The 26,103-nt window shown below is 43.0% G+C and overlaps 1 protein-coding gene across 2 annotated transcripts in view; it reads right to left on the minus strand.

Moving 5' to 3' along the window:
- The window catches only part of SUSD2 (sushi domain containing 2), a 900,046-nt gene that overhangs the window by 384,328 nt on the left and 489,615 nt on the right, over nt 1-26,103 (minus strand). For both annotated transcript variants that reach the window (XM_078667086.1, XM_078667085.1), the window contains exons 22-23: nt 20,821-20,979; nt 11,718-11,966 (exon numbers count right to left, since the gene is read on the minus strand). In XM_078667086.1, the coding sequence (XP_078523212.1) occupies nt 11,718-11,966; nt 20,821-20,979 (408 nt within the window). The remainder of the gene's footprint in view (nt 1-11,717; nt 11,967-20,820; nt 20,980-26,103) is intronic.

Here is a 26,103-nt window from a genome sequence, read left to right on the forward strand (position 1 = left end):
CTTAATGTGTTTTCCAAAATACAATTAGAGCACGCATTCACTTGAATTGAATGGATGCACTATGAACTCTGTGAGAAAACTGGTTGCTTACTGGCAATTCAGCCCCACTAAAGATAATCCTCATCTGCCATTCCTCCATTTTAGGATATCAGGTTAATTGTAGGAGTGTGTGAAATTTGAGTATTTTTTCTTTAACATTACTTTGGTAAAAGTATGCAAAAGGAGGACTTGACTGAACCATATCTATTCCAGTGGGTTCCCAATAGCTTGAAATATTTTGGCATGATATTTAATCAAGATCTGAAGGATATGGTTCAAGATAATATAATGCCGCAATTGCAAAAAACAATGGCAGATTTTTTAGGTCGACCCCTCTGGGTCTGTAACTGTGGGGGAGAGAGTACAAATGAAAAAATACATTTTGTATAATAATTGCATCTTTGGCATCCTGGCATTGGTGATACCCTGGTCCCTCATTTGGGAGATAGATCAGCAGTTAAAAGCTTCATTTGAAGTGGGGCTCTGCGGCGTACTTGGGACACCAGGTAAGAAGCAGCCAAGTGGCTCCCATACAGCCCCAGATCCACCCCATTCTGGCTTGGGAGCCCCCCAAGACCCAGACAGAGGTGAGAGCCTTGTTAGATCTCACCAGTACTACAGGAGATTTGTTAAGGGCTGCAGCACCATTGTTACCCCCTTAACAGAGCTGACTTCCAGGAAGCAGCCCAAGTAGGTGATCTGGACTGATGCTTGCCAGAAAGCTTTTGATGCCCTGAAGGCAGCCATGTGCTTAGGGCACCTGACTTCTCCAAGGAATTTGTAGTTCAGACTGTTGCTTCAGAGCATGGTGTGGGGGAGGTGCTCTGACAAGTGAACGGAGGGGGCCTAGACCAGCCTGTAGTCTTCCTTAGCAGGAGACTACTCCCCAGGGAACAGAAGTGGAGTGCCATAGAATGAGAAGTTTTTGCTGTGGTCTGGGCACTGAACAAGCTAAGACCGTACCTGTTTGGGACTCACTTCCGGGTTCAGAAGGTCCTCAGGCCCCTCTGATGGTTGATGCAGATGAGGGGTGAAAACCAAAAACTGTTGATGAGGTCCATCTCCCTACAGGGAATGGATTTTACAGTGGAACACCGTCCTGGCACAAAACATGCCAACGCCGATGGTCTGTCCAGGTTCTTCTGCCTTACGGAAGAGAACTCCCAGGAGGTTGGGTAGTTCTCCCTACTTTCAGCTGGAGGGGATGTGCGTTAGACTTTGCATCTTTTGGTATGTTACACCTGTCTTTCTGCTTTCCGACCTCCTGGTTTTGACTCTGTTTTTGCTGGTTTAGTGTCTCTGTGCACTTTCTCACTGCTGCTCAAGGTTTAAGTGCAAGTGCCCCTGTTGTAAACGGTGTTATTGATTGGTGTTTTCATGATTGGTATATTTGATTTACTATTAAGTCCCTAATACAGTGCACAGTGAATGTCAGGGCCTGTAAATCAAATGCTACTAGTGGGCCTGCAGCACTGATTGTGCCACCCACATAAGTAGCCCTGAAAAAGTAACTCAAACCTGCCACTGCAGGGTCTGCAGGCAGTTTGTAACAGCCATGTCAACCAGCACCCACTTGCCAGGCCCTAATATTCCCTTTTTTTTACATATAAGTCACCCCTAAGGTAGGCCCATGGTACCTCTGTGGGTAGGGTGCTGTGTATATTAACGGTAGGACATGTACTGGTGTGTGTAACATGTCCTGATAGCGAATTACAGTGCATATCGTTTTTCACTATGGAAAGGCTATCTGCCCCATAGGGGAGAATTGGAGCTTTACTTATAACATCTTATAAGTATAACTTCGCATTGGGACAAGATAGGGAAGTAGAATTTAGTATGCCTGGAATGAATCTTTTAGTAAAGATGATTTCATGTTTTGTGTTTGAAAATACTACTTTTAGAAAGTTTCTGGATTGACTGTCTGGCTTTGGAGTGACAGGGGCTGGGGATGTGCATTCTCTTCAGACAGCCACTGGGGTGTCGAGGTATACTGCCTTTCCTGGATGAGTCAGGGCTGGGCTGAATAGACCTGGACTGCATTTAGAGTGGTGGGAGGAGATTCCCTTGCACATGAATGGGTCTGGTCTGCGGTGAACAAGGCTGTCTCCACCTCCTGCCAGGAAGCTGGGCCAGAGAGGACTAAAATGGTTTGGACTAAGCACATACACTCTCTGCCTGAGAAAACAAAGGAATTTTGTGGACACATTTTGGGGCCCAGACCCCAGAACTTTAGAACTCACTGGACTCAAGGAATCTGCCAAGAAGAAGAGCTGGAAGAGCTGCCAGGAGGAGTACTGCCCCTATGCTATGTTGTTGCTTTCTTGGGTTGGCCTGCAGTTGGTGCTTCTGCCTTGAGCAGTGAAAGGACTGGACTGAACTTTCTTTACTTGTGCTGAGTATCTCCAGGGGCTTGAAGTAGAGCTTGCCTCCTGTTTTGAAGTCTCAGGGACTGCAAAGACTTCACCAACCTCTGGGTACCACTTCTAGGACCGCTGTTTCAGTTGCCACAGAGAAGGGAAAAGCAACTGACTCAGTCACCGACCCCGTCGCTTGCCCCGTGTCCTGAAGTCATCGCAGAGGGCACCACCACATCTCGCACCGCAACCCTGGTCTCACTGATGATGACGACCACCGCCGCTGCTACCAAGCCACTGCTTGCACCGTGACCTGTGGGCAGCGCACTCCACACCGCCTCGCTGCACTGATCTCAACGACACCGTCGCTGCACGCTGACCATGACCGCGTCGTGGCTTGGGGGCACCGTTCGTAAGTCACACAATGCACCGTCCCATCCCACACCACAGTCCAGACCAATGCTAGCTTCCCGCAACCGGCTCTGCCGTCTGCACTGTGATCTGTCAGCACCGCAACGAGCACCGCCTTCACTCCGCACCACAGCCCTGGTCTCACTGGCGCCGCTGGACGACTGTCACTGAGCCGCTGCCGGCCTGCTGCTTGAGGGCACCACACGCTGCACTGCTCCGCTTCACACCAGAACACAAAAGGTACTGTTTGCGAGGCTGTTGACACTCCTGACCGACGAGGTCAGAAGGAACTGTTGAATTCTGTTGTTTACAGCACCACTGTAGCACCGGACTGAGCTACTGACTTCAAGGAACTGTGTTTTTCAAGTAGTTTTGCAAAGTGCATATTTTTAAAGTACTCTATGTTGGATTGTTGTCGTTTTGGTCTTGTTTGGGGTATATAAAAATATTGGATATGTTTCTAAAATGGTGTGGTGTCCTTTTGTAGTGTTTTCACTGCATTACTGTTGGTTATGGCAAAATGCTTTACACACTGCCTCTGACATAAGCCTGACTACTTGTGCCAAGCTACCAAGGGGGTGAGCAGGGGTTATTTTAGGAGTGTTACTACCGTACCCTGACTAAGAAGAAGGGTCCCTACTTGGACAAAGGTACCTACCTCTGCCAACTAGAGACCCCCATTTCTAACAATGGTTGTTACGAATCCCATGATGTACTCCACTTTACAAGTATGTAGGACAGTGTTTTTCAAAATAAACACTACACTTTTTAAGCCTGGTCAGTGGTGGGCACCCAAAGGATTCTAGCTTTGATGACAATTTCCAACTTTACCAATCCTAGTTCTAGGACTGTATGACAGCCAATGCCGAAACCTCAATATCGACAAAATGTACGTTTTCTTCTTTAGCAACAGCTTGTTCTGGTCTTCCACTTGTTGGCCATAAGATATTGGTCCTTCTACCATATCTACCAATGTTATCGCAAAACCATAATCATTTTTTACACCCAGCATTTCTCTGTCCATAATGGACAGATAAACAACTGTTTTGTTCTTTTGAGAGACTATTACAAACTCCTACAAGTCCACCCTGGAAACTACGACAAATCCATTCTCAAAACTCCAATCCCATCACACCTGGATTATTGCAGTGCAACTTGGAATCCTAGCCTTTTCCCTTACCAGACTACAATGGATTCAAAATGCAGCAGCATGCCTAATCCTTGAGATTAACAGACGTACCAGAATGTTCAAACACCTGAAATTCCTCCATTTGTTGCCCTCCCACAAAAGATGCATTTAAAAAACACTTTGGCTGTGTACATAGCTATATTCAAAATCTTTTCTTATTACTTCTATTCCCTTTTCCATTGTTTCTCTCCATCTAGCATCCGTCGCTCCTTTTAGCTAGCCCATTTCCTATCTGCAGATAACACAAGACTTGATTTGGTGGCAGTGCCTTCTTTGTGCTGGTTGCAAAAGCTTGGAATGCTCTACCATTCCCACTACACTCCACTAGTATCCTTAACTACTGAAAACGTAACTCTTCACCAAATACCCTAATTCTCTACTCTCACTATGGCTGCCTCCTGCCACTGCAAAGACACCCTTTCCTGGGTAATTGCTAGCTAAACAAATCTAAAATCCATAAATCAATCAAGACTTAATTTCTTTGGCCCCACTTAAATCCTTAGATGATCTGCAATTCGAATGCGCCAACCTCTCTCAGAGATGGCAATATGTCCAATTATCACACTGCCTGTGATTGGCACGGGGGCCCCCACTATATGGCCCACCATCTCATTCTCTCTAGGCCTTTTTGTACCTTATTCTGTTGATTTAGTGGAGTGGTGTCTGTACTTTATGGGACTATAATTGGACCATTGTCATCTTTTTGGCTGGGTAACTCAAATGAGGGATGTGTAGGTGGATGGATGTATAGATGGATGCAAAGCATAGATGATGGCTGTCTTTATGGATGGAATGACCAATTGAGGGATGAAATGGTTAAATATTTAATGATGGGTGAAAGAATGAATGGATGAGCGAATGTAAAGGTGAAATGGTGGATATTGGCAGGTGAATGGATGAATAGATTGGTTCTTGGCTGGGAGAGACAAGAGAGCACTTGTAGGCAGGTCCAGGCTCTCATGTGTTGCTTGCTTGGAGCCATCAGAGCTTGAGTTCACAGTGGATGGAATTTACATATTCTAGACACTCCCATGCATAGGGGAGGTTCTCTTCTGCTGAAAAAGACAATTCTTACAAAGTGGCCTGTCTCATGAATGTAAATAGAAAGTCCAATTCCGACATGTGCGAGAGTCATCAACCCGGGTGGTTACAGATAAGTAGGAAACAACCTTTACATCGCGGTCATTAGACCGCGATGCCTTTACAACGCGGTCATTACAACGACCGCCTGATAACAACGTGATGCCTTCACTACGCAAGTCATTAAATCGACTTGCAGTAGATGGCGCTCTAACATAAGAAATTGTATAATGTGGTCCACCATTATTAATATTTCTTTTATGCATTCTAATCTGAAGGGTGGTAATATGGTCATTAATCTCCATAATATATGTGTCTTTGTCACTGCTAACCACAACAAACCACCTTCTCCAATGTGAGGTTATGCCCACGAACTTAAAGACATTCCCTGCTTCATCCTCAATTGATCCTTTGCCCATCCATTCAATCATCTATCCGTCATTCATTCTTTTGTCATCTATCCTCTCAAATTACCATCTACTCTGCCATTCTTTCACCCACTCATCCACCGATTCTCTCAGTTTTCCATTTTCTCTGCCATCATTTCACCAACACATCCATCATCTCAGATTCCCATTTAGTTTGCTATCCATCCATCCATCCTCTAAGATACCCATTTACTCTGCAGTCCTTTCAATCCACCCTCAGATTTCCATTTACTCTGCCATCCTTTCACCCATCCATCCACCCATCCACCATCCATATACCCTCTCAGATTTCAATATTTCAATATACTCTGCTCTCCTTTCATCCATTCACCCCTCTTAGAATTCTATTCACTCACTATCTTTCCATCCACCCATCTAGCTATCATCTCACCCACTCATCCACCCATCTACCCAACCTGTCACCCACTCATCCACCCATCCACCTTTCCATACTTTCACCCACCCATCCTTTCAACCACTCATCCATTCAAACTTTCACTCACCCATCTTTTCACCCCCCCCTTAAAGAACCCCACCCTGCTGTAGCTGGTAAAGCGAAGGTTTCACAACACCCCTGCCTCTATCTTCCTTGGGTGCAACTTTTTGTCTTAATTGAATTGATACTGCTATAGCTGAGCTAGTAATGAGGGACTTACAAGGACCTTTGGACGCATGGTTATACATATTATATTATATCATACTATACTTTCTGACATTTATTTCTGCCACATAGGCTGTTTAAAAAAGAGGTTTGCTCTTTTATGCACATAGAGGGGTATTTCTCTTACCCTCTCTTATGTGCAACGTTTCTATGTGATTGAATTGATAATGCTATAGATGAGCTGTAATAAGGAACTCACAAGAACATTGAACGGGTGGTTATATGATATATGATATGATCTATATATATAAAAATGAATGTCTGTCTGTCTGTCTGTCTGTTTGTCCTTTATGCATTACTACACCATTCATCCGATCGCCATGAAACTTTGGGAAGTTGTTGAGTACACTCCAGCGAAGGTTTCTGGCATATGCTTTACTACACCATTCATCCGACCGCCATGAAACTTTGAGAAGTTGTTAAGTACACTCCCGCGAAGGTTTCTGGCATATGCATTACTGCACCATTCATCCGATCGCCATGAAATTGTGGGAAGTTGTTGAGTACACTCCCGCGAAGGTTTCTGGCATAATTATTTTTTAAATATCGGCCCCCAGGGCCCTCATAATCTTTCGAATAATTAATTTTTCCATTTATGTATCCACAAGCACTTGAATAAATAAATAGAATTAAAACGACACTTTGAAATGTTTTCCATATTAAAATGAATAAGTTTCAATAAAAATGACTCAATGTAAATTGAATGTTATCATAACAAGTTTCCTTGAATTTCCTCTCTTCTGAGATCGCAGCAACGTGCGATGGGAAAGCCATGAAACTTTGGGAAGTTGTTGAGTACACTCCCGCGAAGGTTTCTGGCATATGCATTACTACACCATTCATCCGATCGCCATGAAACTTTGGGAAGTTGTTGAGTACACTTCCGCGAAGATTTCTGGCATATGCATTACTACACCATTTATCCGATCGCCATGAAACTTTTGGAAGTTGTTGAATATACTCCCGCAAAGGTTTCTGGCATAAAATATTTTTAAATATCGGCCACCAGGGCCCTCATAACTTTTCGAATACTGAATTTTTCCATTTATGTATCCACAAGCACTCGAATAAATAAATAGAATTAAAACGACACTTTGAAATGTTTTCCATATTAAAATGAATACGTTTCAATAAAAATGACACAATGTAAATTGAATGTTATCATAACAAGTTTCCTTGAATTTCCTTTCTTCTGAGATCGCAGCAACGCGTGACGGGTAAGCTAGTGTATTATATTATCCTTGTAATTTCGGACATTTGTTGCTACCCCAGCTGTTTTAAAAGGAAATGTGCTCATTAATGCATGGAGGGGGGTATTTATTTTACCCTCTTTCATTATCCTACCTTGGTTTCTCTTTGTGCATGCATGATAACGTATTCAATATAATATGTGCATGTTGCAACTAATATAATATGTTTTAAACCACTTTTCGCTTTACACCCCCACCGCAACCCTCCCAACAGAAGTTTATTCAGTGGCCTTGGATTGCATTTGATATTGCTTTTTTTTTTAACACGGCAGGTATTGGCTAGTTTTCTGGATGGTATACGATGTTGAAACACGTATTGCAAAATGTAATTTACGTTCGTGAGTAGGAGACGTTATACCGATGTGTTGGAATGTTAGGAAAAACATATGCGGAAAAATTATTCAAATGTCACAGTTATTCTATCACACAACATTTAGTTCATCTCCTAAGAGACAGAGTTCTTCACATTGCATCCTGACCATTTTCTAAGAGATTTTTTTTATCATTTGGCTACAATGCACCTGTTAGGAGGGCTTATTTCAGGGAATGCATGTGATGTACTGTGAAAGATATCTTTTTATTTTCATAGGTATTTGTCACTTATTATGGTATTATCATTAAATGCATACATGTTTCTTTTTCTGATATTTGATTTTAACTACATTGAATAATTGTAATGAATACATTCTCATCCTCTCCATTCTTCTGAAAAGAGCACTGCTCTCGAACCGGGCACCAGAAAAAAGAACAATTGATGCTTTATTCATTTACTGTTACTCAGCTGAGGCCAGTTCAGTTGAGACTTGCCTTTGGGAGAGGGGTTTAGGTCTGACTGATACAGACATGACAGTTGTTTCTAAGCCACACTTCCTTATAAGGAGAAGTCTGGCCCTACAACAGTGGGAAGTATCCTCTGTCCAGCAGTGCATCAGAGTCTAATTAAGATTGCAGAACATCAGTCTTTTGCCTGGAAACAACACTGATAAATATTTTAAAAACTATGAGCCCGATATTATCACTCACTAGGCATCCTTAATAAAGCCTCAAAACCACAAGGCATTAAGAAAACAAACAACATTTACAATGCAATAGGTCTCGGGATAATTAAGTTTGAGCTATTGGCATTGCTAAATATTGCAACACCAACTGCAACAAAAGTCTAGAAATTGTAGGCCAAAACAATGTGTATTTATTTTTATAGCAAAGGCGGTATGCTGCGCTTTAGATGAATATGTTTAAAAGTAAAGTGCGCCATACTGCGATTGCTGGTGGTGTGTGTCTGATGAAAGCGTGCGCTGACAGCTGGTGGTGTGTGTGTGCCTGGTGAAAGCATGCACTGATGTCTGGTGGTGTGTGCCTGGTGGAAGCTTGCAATGACGGCTGGTGGTGTTTCGGCCTGGTAAAAGCGTGCACTGACGGCTGGTGGTGTTTGGGCCCGGTAAAAGCGTGCACTGACGCTGCTGGTGTTTGTGCCTGGTGAAAGCATGCACTGACGACTGATGGTGTCTGTGGCTGGTGAAAGTGTGCACTGATGGTGTGGTTGTGTGTGTGGTTGTGTGTGTGGTTGTATGTGTGGTTGTATGTGTGGTTTTGTGTGTAGTTGTGGTTGTGTATGTGGTTGTGTGTGTGGTTGTGTATGGTTGTGTGTTTGTGGTTGTGTGTGTGTGGTTGTGTGTGTGTGGTTGTGTGTGTGTGGTTGTGTGTGTTTGGTTGTGTGTGTGATTGTGTGTGTGGTTGTGTGTGTGTGGTTGTTTGTGTGTGGTTGTGTGTGTGTGGTTGTGTGTGGCTGTGTGTGTGTGGTTGTGTGTGTGGTTGTGTGTGTGTGTGTGGATGTGTGTATGGTGTTGCGTGTGGTGTTGTGTGTGTACTGCAAACCCAAAGTAACTATTGTGCAGATGCATTGGAGACTGGAATCTTCCAGGGCGCTCCTGGCACCACAGATCCGTGCGGGCATTCCAGCCAGTGGCATCTTCACTCAAGAGTCTCCAGTATACCATGATATGACATAGCAACGCAAACCATTCTATATAGCAGACCACAGCATATCTGAACATAGTATACCTTAACATTCAAAGTCATAACATCCTGCAACACAGCAAGGTGCGAGTTACATAACATGTTGTAGCTGTTAAAGTGCGTTACATGCCAGCACTTCACTCGCATAAAAAACACATTTTTCCCATAATAAAATCAAAGCATACAACAACCGAACCTGATCCAGGGTTTCAATATTCCCACATGCACGCGTAAGTAGCTTTCACGTTTCGGTTTTATTCTTTGCAGTATGGTGAGCAAAGTTCTGTTTTTTGCGATTAAACATTTTAGGCTATATGTACCAGATATAAATATACAACGCTGTCTTTCTATGCAAGTAACTCGTGCATAGGAGGGTAAACTTGGCACCTCCCTAAAGCTTGGGTCCGGCTGCAACCGTTGTTGTTTCTTCTCCCACCGAGCTCAGCGTGGCTGTCAAATCGCAGCTACAGGTAAAAGGGAGGTGGGTGGCGGAGGGGCGGGGTTAACGGAGACCCAGCATCTGTGCACTAAAGAGGAGCGGCACTAGAGAGTGAACCTCAGTGCACGCTCCACAGAAGGCGGCACGCAAGCCCCTGGGGACACACACACACACATATGCGCTCCCCACACACCCAACACAAGTTACCCCAGCCCCCCGCGAGGTACCTGACTCTGTCCTAAGGGGCTTGTTTTGGCAACACCCAAGTGACGGACGGGCGTTTGGGCCAATTGCAAGCATCTACTGCTGCGAAGCTTCCAATTTGCCCCCGAGTAGAGCGGGCTCTACCCAGGAGCGCTCAATAGAAAGTGGCAGCATACCTGCGCCAGCAGCAGGAATAGGTACAGTCACATATTTGCTCTAAGCATGGGACAATTACCCTCCTGTCCTGGTTGTCTTGAAGCACAGATTACTTACAAGATGTTTTATTTTGTTTAACAAGTTCTCTCCTTGAGCTGCTCATTAAAGTGTGTGCCTAACATGTCAAGCACACAGTCACAGAAAGTGACAGCTCTCACGACTTCTCACTTGCAGCAGAGTTATTAAATTACCCCGTCCGTCTCACTAGAACACTTCCACTCCAGACCGGGGCTTGCCCTAACAAAGCAGTGCACTCTGGGACTTGTCGTCTCGGTCAAATTACAAGGAACGGATTGTACTTATCTACATGAAAACAATGAGCTGTGAAGAAAACATATTTCTTAGAAGTGTGTGTGTGCCGGCGCCATACGGCAACACTTTCTCGACAGGTATGGGACTCAACCAGTTCACCATTTTTTATATCACTTGGTATTCAGTTGTTTGCAGCCCATTAATTATAATTTTGCTACATAGACTGCCGGCACTTTTCTACAAGCAGCACTGAAAGCGATCGCTTCGCGATCGCTATTGTAAAAAAAAAAAAAAGCCCGGGAGTGGTGCACGCGCGTGCGCCACTGCGAAGCATATGTCTTCAATTATCGCGCCCGTGTCGAGCACCATAATTGAAGACATATGGCCTTTGGTGCGCGTAACAGACACCAATAGGCCATGGGTGGAGCTACTCGACCGCCCATGGCCTATTGCGTGTTCTGTTAAAAAACTACACGCACTCAAAGCCCAATGAAAATGGACCATAGAAAATGAACACGCACGAGCGCTGTTATTTTCTAGGTCCATTTTCAAAACCCAGAGAAAAGGACTCTCGCGTCGCGAACACTGCTGCGCAGTGTACGCTAGGCTGAGACCTACAAATACAAAGCAACTGCACATTGTTTCAACATGAACAGCAGTGCTTTTAATTCCTTCCTAATTTTCAATAAATGCGGACTTCATCGCCTTTTGAAGTGAGCCATTAGAAATATTCTTTGAAATGTGTGTCTATACTGGTGACAGGATGAGACAGAAAGTATAGTCAATACAATGAAGAATTAAAATAATTTGGTAAAGTATTCAGTATAATTTCAGCTTGTATTCGGAATTAATAAAGAGAACATGAAACGTCAGTTTCCAAAGTACATCATTAGCATAGAAAAGGCATTGGTATACTCACTGACTTCTGATGTATGCAGATCACAAGTGACCACATCCTTATGCATATTTGGCTGCATATTAGCATATATACAAGTGCTGTGTTTTTGGCCACTGAATAGAAAGATGAGCTACCATGCATCTGCGCAAAGATCTCTTTCTAGCTGGGATTGAGGGTAACAGACGCTAAAATTCACATCCATCATTTTGTAACAGCATACTCAGACAGCCATGTGTACAGACAACAAACTGCAATGTAGTACAATTCCAATTTTACTTACAGTCTGCTCCGAATTCGAAGAGCTTCTCTGGGGTGGCACTGCTATCCAGGATCGTGCCATTCCGAAAGGTGTAATCATCGTCAGGGATGTCATTCATAACCCCCAGCAGCCCTTGTGTACCATTCTTGAAATTCTCAGGAAGCAAAACTGAAATGCTGAGGAACTCTCCTGTTCTCCTCACTTCAACACCGGCACCAGAGGGGAACATAGCTGTCACGTTCTGCTTAATGGGCGAGAACAGAAAGACTCCTGCAAAATATTAAAAAATATTGAAAGAGAGGTGAGTAGAGAGAGTTTAAGAAAGAAGAATTTGTAAAAAGAAACAAAGAACAGAAAATAAAAGAAAGAAAATAAGCCAAATAATACGCAAGGAATGAAAAAAGCAAGAAAGAGGCAAAAAGACAGACATGAAAAGCAGAGACAGAGAATGAAAGGACAAAGAAAAAAGCGCTAACTAAAGGAAGAGTATGTGAATGAAATAAGATGCAATATACTAGAAGTAAGAAAGACAATCAAAGAGCATGACAGTGAAATAAATGAAAAAGACTAAAGTGTAAAACTCAAATTAAAAAGGCAACTGTTTGAGTTAAGCCATTAAATTGTGCCAAAGCATACAAAAGAAAGTCAAAATGATGTTAAAGTCAATCAAAAGGCAGCATTAGAGAAACAAAGAGAAAATGTACTCCAATGAGTTAGATGTTAAAAAGAAAACTATAAAAAGAAAACCAAGAAATAAACAAGAAATGTATGAAATAAAGGTAAAAAGAAACAAAGGAAAAAGTGAAAATGTAGATAATGAGAGAATAAAAGAAAAAAAAGAAAAAAAAGAAAAAAAGGATACAGAAATCAACAAACAAAAGGTGAAAGAAATATAAGAATAGGTAAATTGCTTACGGACCCTAAAAACATAAAATACTTAAAGAAAGTCTGAAAGTAGGAACGCAATCATGAAACTTTATACAGAGAACAATATGAGAAAAGTGAAAAGCAGGTCTGCAAGACTAAAAGAAATAAAAGCGAAGAAAATTGGGGAACAAAACATGAAGGCTGGAAAAGTATGGAAGAGAAAAAGAAAGAATAATGAACAAAAGGAATAAGAAACTAAATATGATTAAAGAATGGAAAGACAATGTAAGAATGAAATGAAAAGAAAACAAATTGAAAAATTGAAAAACTTTAGTAGAATACTAGAAAACATTAGTGCGAGTGAAACAAAAAAGGTTTAGGAGTGCAAAGCATATAAAAGTGAGAGAGCAAGCAGAACAAGGCAGAGTGACTCAAGGAAAATATTGAAAGAAAAAGGAGTTGAAAACTAAAAGTATAATAGTGAAAGCAATAACTAAAGCAATAAATGAGACAATGTGCATGAATCCCAGACCAACAAGATATTAGTATCCTGGAAAAATTGATGCAGAAAATGAAACAGTGACATGATATAGCTGAATTAACAGCACCCTTGCATCTAGTTTCTATATTCATTCAAGGGCATTTTCCAAACCTGAGAGTTGGTGTGGGCCTTTGAGAATCAAATCCTTTTCATCCAGCCGTTTATGTTCTTTGGGGGAAGGGTAATGCAAAGGTTATTGCAAACACGTTGCTGTTGCTTCACCTTCTATATTTGGTCCTGTGCTGAGACCTGAAGGGGTGCATCGAGTGTGCCCTCATATTTGAGGGAGAACTACTGTCCCTGTTCTTTGTACAACACGTAAAGTTATAGTGACAGTATACCCTGTTTTGAGATTAATGGTGTGACCAGACCTTTTTTATCTTTCTCAATGAAAGTCTAGCCTACCCACTCCTCTGTATAAATGTCTGCAGCTATGTGAATGCCCAGAACCCTTTCTAATATCCTGCCTGTATGTCAAAAGTGTGTGTATTATCCAGGGACTAATAATTCATTCTGGTGGAACTTCTGTTTATGTGATGCAAGATGGGGAAGTTTCTAGGTTAGGCCTGCACTTTTGTCTGTCCACAATTACTTCTCCAGAGAAACTAATGACAGCCAGATGCAGAAACCTCACGTTTCATTGTGGCCATGTTGTGGGTTGTCCCATCTGGAATTAGCCCCAGTGCTACCTGTTGTGAGATACAACACTCAAAACATAGGCTGTATCTGGAGATCAGTTAGAGAAGGAAACTTGAAAACAGAGCTATCCCACACCGGTTCGGAAGGTGAAGACCGGTGATGGAGTGAATTCACATGCCAGGTCTAATGTATATAAAAGGGAGAACGACCTTTACAACGCGGTCGTTACAGAGCGATACCGTAACAACGCGGTCATTACAATGCAAGTCGTTACAACGACTTGCGCTGGATGGCGCTCTACACTAAGGAATAGTATGATTTACTATTCCAACACCTTCCCTACTGTTCCACACACAGGAGTTGGAATAGTAAATCATACTATTCCCAAGTCCAGCGCCTCTAGCCCAAGTCGTTGTAGCAACTTGAGTTGTAATGACCGCAATGTAAACTACTGCCGTGTGAATGTATGCGATGTAATGTCATACATTCGTATAAAAGTGAGACCCAAGCCACCCCACTTTGCTCTGGTTCCAAGTCCTTTATGACTAAAAGAGGGAGTGCTCCTTAGAGTACTCTAGTAATTGCTGTGTGATCAGGGCAAGCGTCTGCCCGACAGCCAGTCTCCCAGAGGTGACAAATAAAGTCTGTACTTTCTACTGGAGGAGTTGAGGGTCTGCCAAGTGCCAAAAAGTTTGGCTACCTACTGAGAGAGGGCAGGATAGTAAGCCCACTATGCCACTGTCACCAAGCTGCACCCAACTGAAGAACTATGCAGAAGTTGGTTCTGGGTTGCTTGTGTTCCAGTTCACGGATGAACTCACTTGCCGTTTCGGCGGGATTGTTTCTATTGAAGCATGGCCATGGTTGATTTACCTACATCTGGGTCTAATGTGAGGTGGCATAGTATGCAAAAAAAAAGATGGGCTTGAATGCTACTATGAGTGATTGCCAGTGGTTAGGCTATTTAAAAGTATTCCTTCTATCACCTCTTGTATCATTGATTTAATGCCCTAAGTGAGGCTCAACGAGGCCAAAACCATTCTTGAGTTACTTGTGTTCTGGTTTAAAGAGGACCTTGTTTTGAAGTTCGGGCTGGACTGTTCCAATTGGAGCAGACCCAAAGCTGATTTGCATATGGTTGGGTCTAGGGTCTAATCTGCGGTGGCAAGGTGGGCAGAAAAAGAAGTATGGGCTAAAACACTACCTCAAACGATTGTCAGTGGTAAGACTACTTGCAGGTATTCTTTGCACCACTTCTTGTGTTTTAGAAGGAAGGAACTATCTTACTCTACAGGAGGAGAAACTGTTCATGAGGTAAACCCCACCATGGCCCTGGATGGAGGGTCCTCCAGCGAAAGTTGACAGCCTGAAAACATAGCTAAGCATAACCTATTCTGTAGAGGGTCTTCCATTATCTCAAAGTTTGTCAGGAACCGTGAAAAGCATACATGAACCCAAGGGTCCCAATGTGGCTGCAATTGCCTTGATGACTGTAACAGCCCAGTTGGGAAACAAATTGTCACTGTGAAAGGCATCATTCCTGTTGTGACTGAAACTGCAATGGTTATCGTATTGGTCCAGTCAAGACTATTACTGCTTCAACCAACAGCCCAAGCTGGGCTGCATTCATCTTCCTGGCTGGATGAGATGACAGCAGCCAGGTCTACACATGTGTGGAAGCACCAGAAACACTGTTTAATGATGGACAAAACCCAAGCAGCCTTGTGAGAAAGTCCCCTTGTTGGCTTTCGAGAACTGACCTCAACTCACTTGGGCCTTTGCCTGTCGGGGGAAGACTAACCCACTGGAACTATGCTAGTCAATCGTGAGAGTCTCAAATACTAACTTCCTACTCTCTAGACCACCAGATTAAGAACATATAAATTTAAAAGATCATGCAATTGACTTGTGTGGTACTATAATGCTGCAGTTAGCCAAGTGGGAGACACCCCAATGGGGGATCAGTAGGTGTATAGCCACAAAAGTAAATTGTTGTGTCTCTTTTTTGATTTTTAGGTCTGAGCTTGCCAGCCCACTACGGCCCTTAGAATCCTGTGACTGCTTGCCCTTGCTACCCTGAGAGCCAAGTGTGAAAATGTTTGTACGTGACCCAGTTTTCAGAGCTATTGTGGGACAGACTTCAACTACCATAGTGGGTGCTAAGTAGCCCCCCCCAAACAAGGTCATATGAAACCTATGTTGACAGACCCTATCTGAAGTGTTGGTTGATCTCTGAGACCCTCTAAATCTTTCAGCAATTGAAAGCAAGCAAATATCAAGCCTCACCCCATTCTTGTGACAGAGGTCACTGGCACCACTAGTGAGGCATCAACCCATACCCCTTGACCTCTTAGTTCTTTCCAGGTAGAAAGTTGAACGCAAGATTTCCTAAGTCCAGATGAGAACTGTCTCTGCAGCAGTTAGATAGCAGGTGACTGGAGCAGCTGGGAGATTGGCAGGGAACCACTTACTCCACACTATATATAACACATTAGGAGGCAAATCCTTTGGAGCATATAAATATTTCTAGAAAGCTAACATTCTCTCATCTTATTACCCATGACCTGATAGATATGGTCATTAATATTCCTCTGACCCTCAAGCCAGACACTCTTTATATACATACACATAACATACATTTGTAAAGAACATGTTCACCAAAAAGGATATTGGGCCATATGTAGGTAATACGTGTTTTGCGATTCTCAAATTGCGATTTTCAGGGAATCACAATTAGAGAATCGCAAAACGCAATGTAGGTAGGATTAGCAAAATATTTTGCAAATCCCACCTATACCTTATTTGCGAATCACAAATTGAGATTCGCAAATAAGCAATACTTTCCCATTCATTCCCATGGGCTAGAAGGCACATAGGAATGAATGGGAAGACATTCTCAATTTGCGATTCTCAATTAGAGAATCGCAAATTGAGAATGCTATGTCAAGGTTGCAAGGGAGTTAATAGGACACCCTTTTGCACCCCTGAAATAAACATGTGTGCACATGTGGCACACATACATGCGCTAAGGGCATGTATGTGCGCCACATGGCACTTTGAAAAATGCAAAAAAGTGCATTTTTCAAAGAAATCGCAATTTACCACCAACCTGAAGTTGGTGGTAATTTGCGATTCCTAAAGCCAAAATCGTACAACTTGGGTGCTACCCACATTGCATTTGAGGAATCGCAATTTGGGAGTCCTTAAATGCATTGGCAAAATAAGGAATCGCAAATTTTGTGATTCCTTATTTTGCATGAGGGTTTTTGTGTGCTCCATAGCATCCTTCCCAAATTGCGATCGCAAATGCTGAAATTCTGCGAATTTCTGCATTTGCGATCGCAATGGGGCTACCTACATATGGCGCATTGTGACACTGAATTAACATATTTTTATTATGACCCAATTCAACTGAATTGCTTTTCACGACCTAGGAAGGGTGAAAGGCTAAGTGGACCCACAAGGATTTGAATCTATGACCATGAGGTCCAACACAGGACCCTGCTGTGAATGCATTACTCCACAGAATCACCTGACCCTGTCTTTACCATCTAAAAAAAGAGAACATATTCCACCTTCGGTACCTGCTTTCCGCCACCAAATTGGCGATGACCTCCACCACACCAGTCAACGTACGGAAACCCTTCAACATGCTTTTGATACACTTATCTCCTGCACACTTTCTCTCCTGCACTCCTTGTCCTCAAACGTGGATCACACATGACATTCATTAACTAAAAACTAGAATGAGGCTACTACTTCACAAGTGGCATAAACACAATACACAAAAGATCAGGAATCACACAAGCAAGCCTTGAAGACACTTTCAAAACATAATTTCCACAATCTCTCCACCACACACTCGTAAAAGTACTCTTCACTCTCAGGCAAGGATTTTAAACCATAACACTCTACATAACATCCCGCCTACATCTCTAACATCCCTTATTCTCACTCTCCTAATCTCTTTGGGTTACCTATTACTTCACCTATGAGCTTAGTCCAATTCTAGAATCCACCAATTATCATGTGTACCACATGGTACTCTCGTCCCACAAACTATTAACTCCATGGATCTTTCTTCTAATGTGCTTCTCTGCCTAACCTTTCTTTTCTGTCACCTCCTCCTATCTGTAACTTACCCACAGTGCTTCAAATCTGCTATTGTGCTACCATTACTTAAAAAAATGCTGCTGACATATTTTCTCCCACTACCTCCTGTTCAGTTTTCCAGCTAACTTCTTCTTTAAGATACCGGAATACCTAGGGTTCAACCTATTTACTACACACATCCTCCTACAACCAAGTCAGGCTCTTCCACGTTGTCCATGCTATGTTTTCTTTACAACATCTGCTGCGGAGAGACCGTCTACTTGTTTAGCTTCTACATATTTATGCTAATAACACACAAATATTCTTCTGCTTTGACCCTTTCCCTATACCTACAATAATGCACCATTCAGCAGTGGATGTCCCTCAGGTCTCTAAGGCTGTGCTCCTCCAAAATGGAGGTTATTTATGTTTTCTCCCCTTTCCTGCCTGCCCCTCATTTAGTTCCATCAATATTCTCATTCACATTGTGACTTTATCATCTTTGGGCAGAAATTTGGCATAATTTTAAACCCTCTGATTTCCATGGAATCACACATTATGACCACAGCCATTTAACATAAGAAAAATTCACTAATTAAACTAGACTATTGCAACAACTTACTTTTAGGACTCCCTCAGTACTCCTTCTTTCAACTAGTCACCGTTCCTAACTTTGAGAACAAAACTCTATGCAATCTACCTAGGCATCCACTGACCATTCCATTTCGATATAAAGCTGAATGTTTCTTAGCAAAAAATGGATCAATCCACAAGTTTCTGGCATTGTATTCAAAGTGGTCAATGCAGTTTTCATATATCAAATTGCCAACACACTCAACAGCTACACATTGATTTGGAATCTGGATCTGTCCATTAGAACTTGTTAGTCACGTCTCAACGACCACGCGCTGTGAAGTTGCCAATTTCTAACTATTTTTAGGTACCATCGCTGGAATTCACTGCCTTGTGATATTTGAGATTGCTCCTCACTCAGTGAGTAATAAAGTACCATGAAGTGTTGCATACTTGTGAAGTCAGACTCTAAACACATCTAAACATGTGTACTACATGAAATTATGAGTATGTGATCCATCGACGTGCCTGACCCCAAAATGGCGCCTGCAGAAGATCGTCGCCAGGGGTCAAAAGCAATCACCCAAAGGGAGGCCCCTTTTGCTTCTTCAGCATTGAGGCCGCATTACTGATTGAAATAGCAGCTACAGGCCTCAATAAAAGACCTCGTTTAGCATCTCATGCAACAGAGAGGGATATTGAGGTGACCCGCCTGATCCTATTATGGCCACCGTGTCTCCCCCCGTGCAGCTATAATGCTGAAATACTCTCCTCCTCAGGAGGCAAGCGGACACTGGCTCTGGCCTCAAGCTGCCCCATGACACAACAAACACGCCCCACCCCCCAGCGAAAGATTAAAATGGGAACCGGCCTATGTTATACCCTGGGACAGAAACCCTTGCCGGACCCCAAGATGGCTGCCACAGTGGTCCCTACTATCTCGTGCCACTACTCTTGAGAATAAACCGTACATTGACCAGACCACAAATCCATCCGGCCTACCCATCAGGATACGAAATCTTTGACCTCTGACCATAATGACCTAGCCTTTTGACCGAAGCCCGGTGGAGCTGCCTGATAGCTATAGAGGAGGAATCTATGATGTCATTCCGCTGGCCTTTACAACACAGGGAATCACAACACGGTTGTTACAACACCCGCGTTGTGATTCCGCATACCATTACTAGGCAAGGAACACCGAATTGCGGAGGGTGGGCGCTGGATTTTGGAATAGTATAATTTACTATTCCAACTCCAGTCTGTGGGGACACTAGGGAAGGTGTTGGATTTGAAATCCAACACCTCCCCCCCCTCCACAAGTTGTCGTTTCGACTTGCAGAGTAGTGGTATGCGGTATCACAACGCGTTTGTTGTAACAACCACTTTGTGATTCCCTGCGTTGTAAAAGTTTCGGGGTAAACGTTGTTTACCATGGAGGAGATGGGCTTTGGCCTACCCCCGCGGCCGTCACCTACCCAGCCGGACTTTGTGCAGACCTTACTTCGTCTATCTGTCATACTCTCCTCCCTATCCGTTTACTCCTCCCCCTTTTCTTCACTACGCTCCATCTATCACGCCCTCCATGGTCTTTTATTGTTCTACCGTTGAGATCCTGCTATCTGGCTGATGCCCGGTGGAGCTACCTGATAGCTATAGAGGAGATGGGCTGTGGACTTCACCCTCGGCCGCCACCTACCCAGGCAGTCCTTGGACAGACTCTCCTTTGTCTCTCCATCCTATCTCACTCCTACCCCTTTACCCCACCCCCTCAACCTCTTAAGCTTCATTTACCCCCTCTGCTTGGCTCCTGCAATGTTTTTACTAGTAACGGATGTAACTCGTAACTGATGTAATTTTGTAATTTTTGTGGAACCTTATGTAAAGCGATGTGATACCTCCGGGTCTAGCCAGCACTATATAAAACTCAAATAAATAAAAAATAAAAAAAATTAACTCTTGTATCGAACCTGATGCAATAGTGTCTTGTTTTACTGTCTATCTATCACACACAGTATTGTTCTACAATGACCTAAACATCCGCTCTAATGTTTGTTACACAATCTGCCTACCAAGCTATGTGCAGGAATTGCTCTGATGTATGACATTTCTGTTATGAATGTCCTCCTGCTAGTTTGTCCAAAAAACAAAATAAACACAAGGTTGTCCTATTTAATATTAAGTAACAGGATGCTCAGACAACACAACTGCTTCTTGTTAACTCTAAATGCTGAGATCTAGTTAAGTACTCATGGTAATTACCAGAGTCCTTGATCAATAAGGAGAACTCAGAGTTCCACTTTTCCCATACAATTAAAAGAGTAGATGAGGTTTATACTCTTCTCAAATTTGCCGCAAAAGTAGAAACTCTAAACTGTGTGCATGGATTTTATGTTCTCTAGTTGTTTCCCTTACCTTTTAGGTCCATCCAGTTGATTTCTTTGAATGTGATCCTCTCCTCATTCAGCAAAATCTCCAGTTCATTTGAGGAATTAGAGCAGCGGACCTCTATCTTGTCAGAGGATCCTTCGCGCATGACTACAGAGGAGAAGCCAGTTACCTGTGCATAGGAACCTATGTAGTTAGAAAGAAGAGTCAAATTTAAACCCCAGGTGCAAAGAATGAAGCAATTTAACCTTACAATTTATAATGACTCAAGAAGGCAAATGCTATTTCAGTACAGAATATTATTTTCATTTACGCCTCAATGGTGATAAATTCAAGTCATTGCTAGAGTTGCGATTGTGGATTACTACTTATTTATTTTTATTGGTTATTCTAATGTAGTACTTTGCTATTTTGCTCTCAACCACTCACCACAATCTTGCATCTAATTAAATCCAACTGCATTCCCTCTGTCCGGCCACTTTACGGTGCTTCAGTTTATTATGTTTTCAAATAATAGTTGCATAACATATTTCAACATGATATAAACGGAATGCAGAATTGACAACATAAATTCTGAAAAACATGTAATGTCACCACAACCGGACCAAGATAATAAGTTTGATACACAAAATATCATTAGAAAAATATGTAAAAACTACCAAAACATCGAGCAGCTGCAATATGTTCATTATTATTGGACTATGTCTTTATTACTATTAGAATCTCTCATTATATACGCCTAAAAGCAATGCGAGTATGGCAAATTAATAAAAAGTGGCAGCATGTTTCCTGATTCATCCTGCAACATCCCCAAAGTCTTGAATATTTTGGTATTTACGACAATCTACTTCAACCGTGAGGACTGCAATCGAAGCATATTCTTTACGAGTTAAAGTTGGATCAGACAGACCTCTGTTGGAATGTTCATTCATGACTACTACTGCTAATTTGCACACCCTCAAACTTACAGCTTGCTTCACATTCCACTGTGGTAAGTGGTTACATCGTAGGCATACATATTTTGCTAGAGGAGATGCATGGCAGAGGTCATTTCGATATTTCTTCATTAATTAAAAAGAGAAAAAAATAGAATTGACTGGTTTAATGTAGTACAAAATTGTTTTATTTTATTTATTATGGGTAAAGAACATTAAATCTTTCAAATCTAAATGGATTGTTTCCTCTCGAACAACGCTGTCCAAGAATGGTGCAGAAGGAGGTTGTATTCATGCACAATTCTCAGGATACATACAAGAGAAAAATGCATATGCCATAAATCTAAAGGAAACTCAGCTTGTTATTAATTATCCTGAAAATATATCATGTCATATCATGTTAATTAGTATGGTGCAACTTATCGCCCATGACGGTACCCAAACGTTGGAACAGGAACGTAGGCTGGGCAATGCTCCTAGATGAACAGCAGGTCTTCAGTGTCTTACAGAAGTTGAGAAGTTGAGAAGTGAAGGAGCTATCCTGATGTGTTGAGGCAGTTCATTACAGTACTTGACGGCAATGAAGTAGAAGGCGAGCCCTCCTGACTTCTGTGAATGCATGAGCCCTGTACAAGGGTGCGAGAGGAAAAGTTGCAGTCTGTCATTAAGGTATGCTAGTCCATTGTTGTGTACGGCTTTGTAGGAGTGGATGGACAGCTTCAATTGGTAACGTTTCTGGATGGGTAGTCAATGTAGTTCAGTAGAGGTAGGGATTGATATGAGTGCTTCTGGGGGTGTCTAGAGTAAGTCTGTCGGTGGTATTTTGGATAGTCTGGAGTCTTTGCATGAGCTTGTTGGAGATGTTGATGTAGTGCACATTGCCGTAGTCGAGTCTACTGGTTAAGAGAGCTTGGGTGACTGTGTATCTTGCATGCATGGGGAGCCATTTGAGCATCTTGCAAAGCATTCTGAGGTTGAGGCAACAGGATGTGCTTGCAGCCTTGACCTGTTTATTCATCATGAGTTTGTCATCTAGGATGATGCCGAGGTTTGTAGTGCGGTCTGTTGAGGTAGGCTTGGGACGTAGTATGAATGGCCACCAGGAGGTGCCCCAAGGGGAGCTCTTGTTTCCAAAGATAATGATTTCCATTTTTATTTGTCCTCATTTACTACCCTGGTCTTACCATTAAAGTCTAAGGAGAGTGACACACCATCTCAGTAAACTGGGTGACAGAGCCATGAAACCATTTGGCTACGTCAATAGTAATGTCAAACCCACAAAGACCCTCATACAGAGACCAGAGGAAAGCTGCATTACAAAACGTAAGGGCCATCAATCAGGACACAACCTGATATAACTCGATAAGCCAAAAAGAGGAAGCAAAGGCAGCATAATCATTGGACAGGGGAGGGAATTAAAAAAAAAACGTCCACAATCTCACTATTCACCCCATTTCAACAATTGCCAGAAGGCTCTATTGTTTTGATTACCCGATCTAGCAAGGTCAAGCCTAGAAACCTGCAGTACTGATGCCTGGCACTCATGTAGAGAAGGTGGTGTAGAATCCTTCCACTTTTTGCAGATTTCTCTTCTGGCCAAAAGTATTGTGTAGAAAAGAAGATGTTTAGCTGGCCTGTGACTGCATCTGCCAGGCCAAAAATTAAAGATGCAGGATTTATTATGATTTGCCGATCAAGGGAAGTGGACAATGAACTGCTTATAGCGTCCCAAAAAGAAGATAAAATTGGACATTCAAAAAACATGTGCAGGTCCGATGTAGCTATTACTCCACACCGCTTACTAGAGAGTCTTTTGAAAATTTTTAAAGCCTCTGCGGTGAGTAGTAGGTTCGATGCAATGTAAAAAGATGATTACGTCAGAGCCATGCCGTTTTGACAATGTCTCATAATGTCTTGAAAGATCTCCATTTTGTCCGTGTTGAGTTTAAGGCAGTTCTCTCTCTTCCAGTTGGCCACATTGGACATGCAAGAGGGGAACCTTATCCTAGAGATGCTATTTATGTTGGTGAGGGAGAAGAAGAGCTGAGTGTCATCGGCGTAGAAGACAATGCTGATGTCATGGGTTCTTATGATGTGCATGAGGGGTGTCATGTACTTTTGTATTTTGGAATGGTGCACCATTAATCTTTTTGTCCACAACCAGTTTGAATATATGTGAGGACAGGTATTTCTTTTTCTTCTTTATTTATTCAATTCAGGTTATTTACATGTACGCACAACATCCAGCCAACAAGTTTCGTTCACTTAAAACGTGAACTTCATCAGGGCTTTTCAATATTAATTGACTGGATTGTCCAGTTGGTCCCAAGATGCTTAATATGGAAAATATGGCATGTGTTTATTCCCAATCCAGTGTTCCTTCACGCCCAGAGCAGGCAACATGCAGAGAAACATGGCCCCCATAGTAGGGCCACAGGTTTGATAGCCCTTCAAATGTGCCGTAAGATTGCAAAAACCAGTCACCTCACCAACTGGGTAGAAAGTGTCATGTACTTGTTAAACAGGGTTGGGCAGAGGGAGGAGCCCTGGGGGACTTCACAGATGAACTTCTTGTTTTTCGAGGTGGAAAGGGAGAGTCTGACTCGTTGAGTTCTGTCATACTGAAAAGCTAGCTTGCATCTGTTTCTACTGAGCCTTTGTTAGACACCACTGCAGTTTTGACCAGGTTAGTGGAATACCTTGTCTTGCACGTTTAGTGGAAAATGGTCTCTGGTGCTAGACTTAAGCTGCTTAAAGGGCAAGGCAAAATCAACAATAAAGGGATTGGCTACGCCTGGAATAGAAAGGTGTTAAAAGGGACCTGAATCTAGACTGTTAAGGCACAGGCAGTGGATGACTATTTGGGGTTTTGAGACAAGAGTGGACATTTTTTGCATAAAAAGATGTAAAGATACCAGATTTTGGAATGATCGCCTCAGGAGCTCAATACCCAGAACGTCTGTATGGGTGAATTTTGTCCCTTATGCATAAGGGCAAATTTGTCCTACAATTGTGAATCAAGCAGACATCTATAGATTTAATTGTATCTTCCTCCGGTGAACAAGGATTACGTCTATTAACTCCTGATGTTTGAGCCCAGCACATAATCGACCAAGGGTGGGCGGCAAACTCCGATCCGCCAGCGGAGTGTGACGCGTTTTTGCAACCCCGCGCTCCACTTTGAGCGGGAAGTATGTCAAAGCTCTGACACCCACCGGCGAAGTGGAGTTTAGTAAGGGTTTACCTGTGCAGCTCAATTTATGTTTACTAAAACCATCCATTTCATTATTTGCAGAGGGGGAAGATTTAGGCCCTCTTCTACAGGCGCCACTCCAAAATGCTCCAGAACATCAGGTGGAAGGTTGTTTTATTTAGTTTGGGAGTTGCAAAGTCCCATTCACACTGCCAATGTTGTGTGAAGCAGCGCCAGAACTGCGTCTGGCAGGTTAAGCCTCCTTCTGACTGAGTCCTCTCTCTCAAGCTGCTTGAGTCGGTCTGAGTCCTCGGCTGCCAGCGGAGTGAGTGGTGGTGCCTAGTGCCTACTAGAGCTCAGCACAGCCTCATGAGTGCTGTGTGAGTTCATTCATTGTGCTGTCTTGTGGGTCTGACACAGTGTGGGTCAGGACGTGTGTGTGCCCGTAGGGGGCACCACAAACCTCAACAGGTACCACTGAGACTAGCATCACACTGAGAGTCGGCGTCCTGAAGAGTAGAGACACTCGACAAGAGCCGGAGGCAGGCAGTGCGTCTAAGGACGAGTGGAACTGATGCACGAGTGAGCACACCCAACTTCAGAAAGTGGGGTGAGGTGGGCAAGGGATAGCTGAGACTGGATGTGAGCTGCACTCACCAGAGTGGACTCTCACACCCCTGGGCCTTAGAGTCGAGTAATGCTCTGTGCAGGCCTCATCAGCTAGAGCCGAGCACTGGCGGAGAAGGCGAGCTAGCTGCGAGGCACACCCTGCCTTCCCTACTGGGCCTCAGAGTGGAGGGATGCTCTGTGCAGGCCTCCGAGGGCTTGCCCTCTGCAGACATCACCAGATGCTATTGCCGAGCTGACTACTGGAAAAGAAGGTGAGTGAGCTAAATGCTTTACACTATTGTTAGTGTGTAGGTGAAGCAGATTTTTTCACAAGTATACTCCTCCAACATATCATAGTGCACTGCAGGCATATCCTCTATTGATAGAATCCTAGCGTCACAGAAAACTTGAAGTGTTGCTGCCATCTTGTGGTCTAGAATGGCGGTGCTACACAACATTTTACTAGTATACACTGGTGGCAAATGGGTTTCAAAAGTTACTCTGCCCATTCACGGCACTCTGCGGAATTCGGCGGAGTTTTCCAGCAACTAGCTGAATTCTGCGAAGTAAATC

This window comes from Lissotriton helveticus, chromosome 11, assembly GCF_964261635.1.
Source record: "Lissotriton helveticus chromosome 11, aLisHel1.1, whole genome shotgun sequence".
Classification (NCBI taxonomy): Eukaryota; Metazoa; Chordata; class Amphibia; order Caudata; family Salamandridae; genus Lissotriton; species Lissotriton helveticus.